The sequence below is a fragment of the Pundamilia nyererei genome, unplaced genomic scaffold, assembly GCF_000239375.1.
Source record: "Pundamilia nyererei isolate P.nyererei 1_Seehausen unplaced genomic scaffold, PunNye1.0 scaffold00081, whole genome shotgun sequence".
Lineage (NCBI taxonomy): Eukaryota > Metazoa > Chordata > Actinopteri > Cichliformes > Cichlidae > Pundamilia > Pundamilia nyererei.
This window is the reverse complement of record NW_005187482.1, coordinates 2,335,465-2,344,130: the sequence shown is the minus strand read 5'-3', so window position 1 is coordinate 2,344,130 and position 8,666 is coordinate 2,335,465. Positions and strand designations below refer to the sequence as shown.

The following is an 8,666-nucleotide window of genomic DNA, read 5'->3' as shown; positions in this document are numbered from 1 at the left end:
AATGGTTGGACCTGTCTGCGAGGAGGCCCCAACAATTCCTTTTGTTCTTAGCTTTCTTTTGTTTTATTTTGCACACCCAGAGTTGAGGAATTTTAGCTGTTTTTAACATCGTGTGTTCATCCATATTCTCTGTGTCCAGCTTTTTTCCTCATACAAAGAATTCTTGTACCATTATTCACTTTTTGAGATAATCACTAACAGCTCTGTAACTGCATGAGAAATATTGAAGAGATCAGTGAATAAACCTCTTCCCTGGTTGAAAAAGGTTTATTTCCTGATTCCACTGCAGCAGATAACCTGATAGGCAGGTAAAGCTCTTACACTCCTCAAAAGGTTGGCATGTGTAGCTGTGCTGTTTCCTCAAGACTCTTTGACTAACTTCCTTGTTTATTTTGTGACATGACTGCATAGCACATCAGTGTTTTAGTAAGATAAAACTGTATGCTCAACAGCAATTCTGCCAGTTTATACAATGCTGTTTTCATTGGGTTGGAAGAAAACATTAAAAACCTGATCACAGCCTTTAAAGGACCAACATTAATTGCATTGGGGACAAGGTAATTCATTTACTTTCAGCCTCTAGCCTATGCTTTTTATATTGAAATGATTTCACTACAGTCCATTAGTGCTCATATTCTAATAGCAATGGTGCCTCGCTTATCCTGTAGTTGGCCGGCAAAGCTCTGTTCCCCGCATCCAAGGCTGCTCTCCTCACAACCTGACGTGCATCACCGAGAATTTAATTAAAACCTGCTTATTCTGAAAGCAGGCACTGTCTGTTTGGCCTGGCTTTATTCATCCACAAGAATCACAGGACCACTTCTTCCTAAACCAATTCTTTGAAATAAGTGTTTGCTTTTAAAGCTCGTGTCACTAGGCCAAACACCAGAAAGACTTTGACATCACCCGGTTGATCCAAATGGAAAAATCAAAACAACACTTTAATCATCCAGTCATAGTTTTCATTAAACAGTGGTGACAAGTTTAAAATGCACTACAAAATCAAGAAAGTCATGGTGCACATGAAATAGCATTATGTTGTGTGCTACGATGGATCTGAAAGCTTTGTCCAAATATCGCCCCCTACTGGGGAGGGACGTGCATTGCTTCCATGTCGCTTGGTACTTTTCTTTGCTTTCTGAGAAATAAAACCAACTACATTTTAAAAAAAAAAATACAAAAAATAAAATAAAATTATACAAGATTAAAAAAAACCCATTTTGTAATCAAAAAGGTTAAGAGTGCTTAACTGACAGCAGTGAACAGCACATGATGAGTTCTGCATGCTCACTGGAGATAGTTCTTGCACATAAGGACACTTGGGGCAGATAAAGTGATGCAGAATTCTCTGTAATTACATTTGCAAAATGTCACATATACTGCTATTTATGATTCACACTTCATATTCAACACTGATATGATAGAGAAACAGTTGGCAAAATGATTTTTGTAAACTAAAGTACTTCCAATCCAAGTCGTATGAGTGTGTGTCCTAATCCTACTGTATCATAAAGTGATAAAAGAACCAACAAATCCTGCACATTTATCAGTGTTCTGAACCAGAAACACTGTTAGATAACAAAGTACAAAAGTGTGCACGGCATTTTGGTTCTTTAATAACTAAAACATTGTCTTTAAATGGTGGCTAAATTCAAAGCTGTGTAGACCAAATTAGTTGTGGTGCAGAGGAATCCTATCAGGTTGCAGAGGCTGGACAACCCATGGTAACTGCCAAACTTGCTCCTGTAGGCTTTGTACTTGGGATCCTGTTCTTTGAGCTTGGCGTAAGCCTCTTTCTGGCTGCCCAGGCCGATCTCTTCCCCGAGGTTGTGCTCCTTCTCTATCTCCCTCATCAAGAACATCAACTCAGTGGTCTCTGGGCCAAACCACTGGGCGTTCAGACCTGCAGTGATCAGCGCCACGAAGAACAGAAGCATCTGGAAGATGAAAAGGGAAAGCTTGCAACTCGATGACTCACAAAATGTTTAATTTTTTCTTTTTTCCCCCAATCAAAAGTGCTCAGTTTTTTCATTCCTAGCAGCGTGTGATATTTCACCTGTACACTTTCATGCCAGTCCAGCAACTCTCTGGGATGGTACACAGCATACACAGCCAGGCTGACAAAGTTACTTCCAAGCACGCAGTAGAAGTACACTGGGAAAAGCTTACTCTGCACCAGGCCGAAGGTGTGCCGAGTTACCTGCCGAATCAACACAAAGCCTGCAGGCACAGACGTTAAACATGGTGTCAAAACAGGAACGCATGCATTTTGTTGAAGCCATGCCTTGTTGTTCTGTGGCCCACTTACCTGCAATGAAGGAAACCCAAAGCTGCATGCCCCAGGTGAAAGAGAGAACCATGAGGTGCAACACTTTAACAAAATCTGTTGGCTCCCCCTCTGTCACCATGGTGTCACCTTTCAAAAGAGACAAGACATGCTGTGTGGGACAGTCCAGCCAAGGTGTTTGTTTTTCAGGTTTTATGAGTGAAATTCTAGTATTTTAACCATCTGCTACTCCGTGCTAAAGATAACATAACACTCCACCCTTGTTCAAATGAGGTCCTGGCTACAAAAAAAACTAATAGAGAGTTGGGCAAATTGCAAAGACTTAATTTTTTTCCCCCTTCTGATTTTATTAAAATTTATATTTAAAAAATGTATTCGAGCCCTTTGCTGTGCTACAAACCAAGTTTGCATTTGACTGAGATAATAAAACAGAAAAGACAACAATTCCAATAACAAAAATCTAAACAGTCTTATTTAGGTTTTCTGCTGTATAAAAGCAGTCACAGACGCATGCTCATATGATCATACATGTCCCATATATGATCACAAATGTAGATGCAGCTTCTGGAAATCAATATACAGTGTTCTACAGCCCGAGTGTTTTACAGGCAAATCTCTTGCAGTACTGTGCAAAAATGTTGCATCACCCCTCCTTTCTTTACAATGTTGCTTGGAAAATGGGAAATGTGTTTAACGGTTACCTTCTAGGTTGTTTTGGGGAAATTATAGAAATAACGCAAAAACAGATCTGTACAACTCTAACAAGCTTGAAAGTCAAGATTGTATTCTTCAAAACAGTCTGAATTCTCTTATCATTTCTTTAAGTAGTCTTCCAAAATAGTTCTCCAGACTTCTCCAAGGACATTCACAGCTCCTCTGTGGATATTGGCTGTCTTTTGTACTGTTATTTGTCAAGATGATCCCTTACTGCTTTAATAATGCTGAGCAACAGTTTCTGGAGAACTATTGCTCAAGACCACTTAAAATAAACAAATAAATAAATATTCTAAGAAAGTATGACTCATTGAAAGAAAATGTATAAACATACAACTGGGCATCGCATTCATTTTATAATATATTGTTAGGTTTTCTTTTTTTGAGCTATAAAGTCCAAGGCTCTGAAGGAGTCCAAACATTCATCCGTGATAATGAAATTGCGCCAGAGAGATAAACGTGTCATTTGAGGGAGGTTCTCCACATACGCAGCAGACCTGATAAAGTCCACAGATTACGATATGGCAGGAGAGGAGGCAGAGCAGGAACAATACATATCAGAGTATACTGACAAATGAGCAGCCCGAATGCAAAAGTTCCTTAAAAGACATCGATAAAGAACACAACACGGCAGAGAAGCAGGCAGCATGTCCTCTGATAACAGCAGGCAAAAGTCTAACGTTATGTCAAGCTAGCCAGGTTTAGCCTCAGAGCTGACAAACAGTTGCTTAAGTTTTATATTAGCGGCGGTGCTGGCTTTGTTTTGGACCTCATTGTGACAGGTACAAGCGCTTACTACTTGTTACACAAACCTGCACTTAGCTGTTTTCCTTTCCTCTGCGTTATTCCGAATGAAAAGGACCAACTAATAACGTCAATGGACTCCAAGTTTCAGCGGGTCATCAGGCGCTTCCTCTGTCTACTTATCTTGCCTGCAGGTCCCGCCCCTCCACCGAAGACGAGCCAATGGTAGTCTATGAAAATGAACATTTTATGATATGCGTGTTAATCATTGGTTCCCCTGTGATGTTTACATTCAGGGCCCCTCCCCTGTACTTACCCGCTACACAAGTGTGCCCTGCAGATGTTGGGAGGATGATTAGACCAGCGTAATCTGCAGGTTTTTGGTTAGCTCAAAAAACGTCAGTTTAAAAATAAATTTAGCAGTTACTGAACTTGCACTACAATATAGATGTATCAGTTGTTTTTTAGATATTTTTAATCAACTGATTTATTTATTTATTCATAGAATAATTATTAAAGGCCATAGTGGATTGAAGATTTACTATCTAATCTGTGCACAGTGCGTGTATAATCATTCTTTTGCAACTTTGGAAGCAAGAAATAACAGAATCTTCCTTTTACAGTTCACATATTAAAATTATAGTGGACGTAATATACTTTAGCCACTGGTGTATGGATCAGTATGATACGTAGCTTATGATAACAGAGAAGATGTTGACTTTCTGTTTTGTTTTTTCTGTAAAATTGAATAGCAATTTATGCAGCTTGATTGAGTGGGTGTTCCCCAGTTTTCTGTGTAACACTATTAGGGATATTATGTTGGACAATTTGTGAAGCAGTTTGATCTGAGAGTTTGTCCTTGCAACCCAATGCAGGTGCAACATTTAATGTTGCACCTTAAATAATTTTTAAACGAATTTGAGACAGGAAGTCAAATATTTAATAACCATAATCAGTTATTTCCACAGAAGACAAATGATTTCATACAGGGAAATTATTTACTGTCAGTTTGGACACAAACCTTGCTGTGGCTCATACAAAATTTGATGATTATGCACTCTTTAGTAACCACTTACCTCCAATTTATTAGTCATATGGTCAGGCATTATTAAACCTTCTTACATACTTTCACATTTTCTTTGCAGTAGTGTTCAACACCCTTTGGAGGATGTAATGTGTAATGTTTTCTCAGAGTACATTTTGATTGGAGTGCTTTCATGAGTACTGGAGTGCTTTTTAAATTAAAAAAACCCTACTTTTATTTAAGGACACTTTTCTGCACCAGGAGAGCACTGCAAAGTAATCTGCAGAAGGTGCTGTGGCATAGGGGGTTAAAATGCAAAGAGGAGATGCTGGGTGCAAATCCCAGCAGCGCCACACAGATAATATCATGTTCTACGTAAGTGAAAAGTTACTTTACTGATTCATATACAGAACTATATGATCTACAGTAGTCTACATATGTGATGTCAAAGTCATTTTACCACATGATTTTACCATCATCTCGACCAATGAAACACCTCTTTCTATTACAAAAGCTTTAATCACGGGGATATCCTAATATCAGAAAAAGAAGTGCAATTTAGACATTTTTTTACATGACGGAGAAATTGCTATGGTTGATTCTGCTCATCTGTACGTAGCGCTTTAAGTGGGAAAAACGTTTCGTAACTCATCCAAGTGACTTCTTCAGCCTCAGCTGACTGAAGGTTTCCCTCAACCCTATAAACAGCAGTGATTGAAAGTGATTGAAAGAAATCTGAGAGCATGATTGCAGTTGGGATTAAACTGCAACAAATAAATATGTAAAACTACAGAAAATCTGCTGATTTCTTATAACCTAGGTGGTCCTTTGTATAACTGAAAGTAGTTCTAATTCATGTAAAATGTCATTTTTATACTGTGGACCCAATATTTCTAGAGTAGATGAAAAAAAAACCCCAAAAAACCCAAAAAAACTTTTCTGCCATTTAAGTATTTATCTATTATTTAATTACGGTGGTGTGGTTTTAATGGTCACGGTGGGGTGTGTTTATCAGGAGGGAAAGCTGTAAAATTTACGAAAATACAGGTACAAGTCCAAAATTTCAGCCCTCCTTCACATTTTACAAAGCAGTCCAGAGTCCTTTGTTGGCTCGGTTGTTGAGTCCGGGGCGGTTTGATGTCCCTAATCTACAGTATCAGCTTGTTTATCAATCTGGAGGCGGACCCCCAGAAGACAGCCAATCAAAAGCCTGACCAAACTCCCACCTAACCAATCAGAAGCGTCCTCAGTGAGACGCTGCATCTGTACCAAGTTGAAGAGCGGAGCATCCTCTGCCGAAAGACATCTCGTTGGTAAGACAACCGTCCCGTCGTCGCTCAAATGTCAAAAGCTGTAGTGCAGAGAAGCGCACTTTGTGTTTACCGGTCACCTTCTAGGTTGTTTCGGAAAGCAACTTTTTGCGTCAGTCAGAATCCTCCTACATGACAGCATCATGTTAGCGCGTTAGCTGCTAACATATAGCGGTAGCTTTTTGGCGTTTATAGAGCGAGCATCTCCGCATCCCCTCTGTTATTATTTTAGCTCTTTGGAGGAGTGTCCACACCTCGAAGCTATGACTATAATAAAACACATTTCAGGTTTTGTTTACACATTGGCAACAGCGTTGGTTATCTTTTCTAAGATATTTTAAGTAACCCACATCTCGCGGCAGTCATTGTTTTGGAAAATAAGCCTTTACTGATAAGCAGCTGCGTGCTGGGATTGCACTGTCTGCTGTGTTAACAGTAAGCTATGTAAGTGATGGGTTAGAGCCGTCTCTGTTTAGTACAATATGTGAAAGATTCATGTGGTGTTGAAATAATCGGAAAAACGAGTTTCCTGTGGGGACATTTTAAACGAATGTACACTCAGGCCTCGCAAACAACTTGGAAATTCGGAGAAATTTTAGTCCAAGACTTTCTCTAAAAAAAATAATCTATAGCAGATGAAAGTAAATAATTGATTGCAATTTTAATCAACATTTCAAGTTCGTGTTTTGTATTATGGTTTTTGCTAATCTTAGCTGCTCATATAGGATAGTAACTAATAGTTGCTGTCTACTTATACTAGTCAGAAAAGTTGTTTTATAACAGCCATACTTGCAACAATGCAGATAAAGTGTTTATATACTGTGTGATTATGTTGAATATAAAAACACACCAAGCAATAAAATCGTATGAGATCAATGTAAAGCCGCATAAACACAACTTCAAAGTCCATGTGAGTGCAAGACACCACTGCAGTGACTAGTCAGATAACATGGATCACATAAGTTAGGCAGGACACACAGATACATGTCTAAGAAAATCTTCTAAACGAAATGGAATGTGAAAGCGTAATGGAAACACCTGTGTTTTGGTTTTTTTTTTGTCTACAGAGATATAATGGGCCGCAGAAAGTCAAAAAGAAAGCCACCTCCCAAGAAGAAAATGACAGGTAACCTGGACACCCAGTTCACTTGCCCTTTTTGCAATCACGAGAAATCCTGCGATGTCAAAATGTAAGTATCGCTCCAAATTCTTGAAACATTCATGCATCAGGGACATCCTGCCTAAAGTAACTGTCTCCTAGGGAACGAACCCGCAACACTGGAATTATATCCTGCAGCGTTTGCTTGGAGGAGTTTCAGACTCCCATAACATGTATCCTTTTAATCAACAAAAGATGCTGCTTGCTGCCAGGGATGTTTGATTTTGCTTTTTATTTCGAAGTATATTTCAAAAAGTATTAACTCTCCGAGGTCTAAGTTATCAGAGGTGGTTACTCGACCCCAACTTTATATTTTGGGAAAAGGGAAAACATACTTTTTTTTTTTTTTAAACTAATCACTTGAACGATTACTTTCTTTGTTCTCTGGCTGCCATGACTTGTGACACAGACATGTGATTGCATAGAGTTCGGGTTGGGTTTGTCTGTGATGATGACTTAGACCTCGGAAGGTTAAATACACTCTGCACTTGAATACAGTTCTGGATGCACATGCACATAAAGTACTTTCATTTAAAGGATTGATCAACTTTGATGCAGCATGTGTGTGTTGAATTTTTGAGCACTTGGTTTGGTCCTTAACCTTTTCTCAATAGATCTGTCCGAGCCAGTGGACGTCTACAGTGACTGGATCGATGCCTGTGAAGCAGCCAACCAGTAGCATTCCTAACTGACCTTCTAACCTCAATTTCTGCTTCTTGAAGTAATTTCTGTTGAGCTAGCACAATGTAGCAAACATTTTGTTTTTCTCTTGAGTCACCTGGTGTTCTTAGTTCCTTTTAGGTTTGTTTTTTTTCTTGCTGATTATGACACATTACTCTGGCTGGGCCAGAGTGTGGCCATGTTCTTCTGACAGTAGCATGTAGCTATAAAAAGATCAATGTAAATGTTTTCATATCTTATGTTAGTGAACTATTGTAGGACTTAACCTTCCCTTCTTTCGGACCAAATTGTTATATAATAGTTTAAAATATAACCTATGAAATATTTCTTTATATGTTCTCTTAGATCGTTTCAAAGATTTATTTAGCATCTAGATGTTGACATATTTAGATTCTGGTGACACAATCAGAATAACTTTTGTCACATGTAGATTTTCTTTATTTTTCCCCAACTGTGTCACTATTGCACTGAAAACATTTTTTTCCTTTTGGACCAATTTATATTTTTACTGCTAGATTTTCCTTAAAAAAAAAACAAACAAACAAACAAACAGACAAAAACAAAATCACTTTATGTATCTCTCGTACACTACTTTGATGTATTTGTGTACTTCAAGTTGCTGACAGTAGTAAGAAAATAAAGTCACGAAAATGCTTTGTGTGTTTTTATTGCACAAAGGTTTATGAATGTTTCATGTTTAGTGAAAAGCATATTGATAAAGAAACCAGGAGCCAGCATGTCAGGGTG

At 38.5% G+C, this 8,666-nt stretch overlaps 2 protein-coding genes across 2 annotated transcripts; one reads left to right on the top strand and one right to left on the bottom strand.

The window, feature by feature from the left end:
- Window positions 1-1,208: 1,208 nt before the first annotated feature.
- tmem205 (transmembrane protein 205) lies at window positions 1,209-3,971 on the bottom strand. The gene is made up of 4 exons (XM_005738089.2): window positions 3,814-3,971; window positions 2,309-2,416; window positions 2,057-2,220; window positions 1,209-1,937 (listed from the first exon to the last, which is right to left on the bottom strand). The coding sequence occupies exons 2-4, from the start codon at window positions 2,406-2,408 to the stop codon at window positions 1,635-1,637; spliced, it is 567 nt and encodes a 188-aa protein (XP_005738146.1). The 5' UTR covers window positions 2,409-2,416; window positions 3,814-3,971; the 3' UTR covers window positions 1,209-1,634.
- Window positions 3,972-6,017: 2,046 nt separating this feature from the next.
- elof1 (elongation factor 1) lies at window positions 6,018-8,398 on the top strand. The gene is made up of 4 exons (XM_005738088.1): window positions 6,018-6,082; window positions 7,147-7,269; window positions 7,341-7,411; window positions 7,853-8,398. The coding sequence occupies exons 2-4, from the start codon at window positions 7,154-7,156 to the stop codon at window positions 7,915-7,917; spliced, it is 252 nt and encodes an 83-aa protein (XP_005738145.1). The 5' UTR covers window positions 6,018-6,082; window positions 7,147-7,153; the 3' UTR covers window positions 7,918-8,398.
- The last annotated feature ends 268 nt before the right edge of the window (window positions 8,399-8,666 follow it).

Excerpts from the sequence above, each read along its gene's own strand:
- elof1 (XM_005738088.1), top strand. The coding sequence starts at position 7,154 with ATGGGCCGCAGAAAGTCAAAAAGAAAGCCACCTCCCAAGAAGAAAATG. Across the intron at positions 7,270-7,340 it reads AAATCCTGCGATGTCAAAAT|GGAACGAACCCGCAACACTG; the intron begins GTAAGTATCGCT and ends ACTGTCTCCTAG. Across the intron at positions 7,412-7,852 it reads GTTTCAGACTCCCATAACAT|ATCTGTCCGAGCCAGTGGAC; the intron begins GTATCCTTTTAA and ends TTTTCTCAATAG.
- tmem205 (XM_005738089.2), bottom strand. The coding sequence starts at position 2,408 with ATGGTGACAGAGGGGGAGCCAACAGATTTTGTTAAAGTGTTGCACCTC. Across the intron at positions 2,221-2,308 it reads TTGGGTTTCCTTCATTGCAG|GCTTTGTGTTGATTCGGCAG; the intron begins GTAAGTGGGCCA and ends CTGTGCCTGCAG. Across the intron at positions 1,938-2,056 it reads ACTGGCATGAAAGTGTACAG|ATGCTTCTGTTCTTCGTGGC; the intron begins GTGAAATATCAC and ends TTCATCTTCCAG.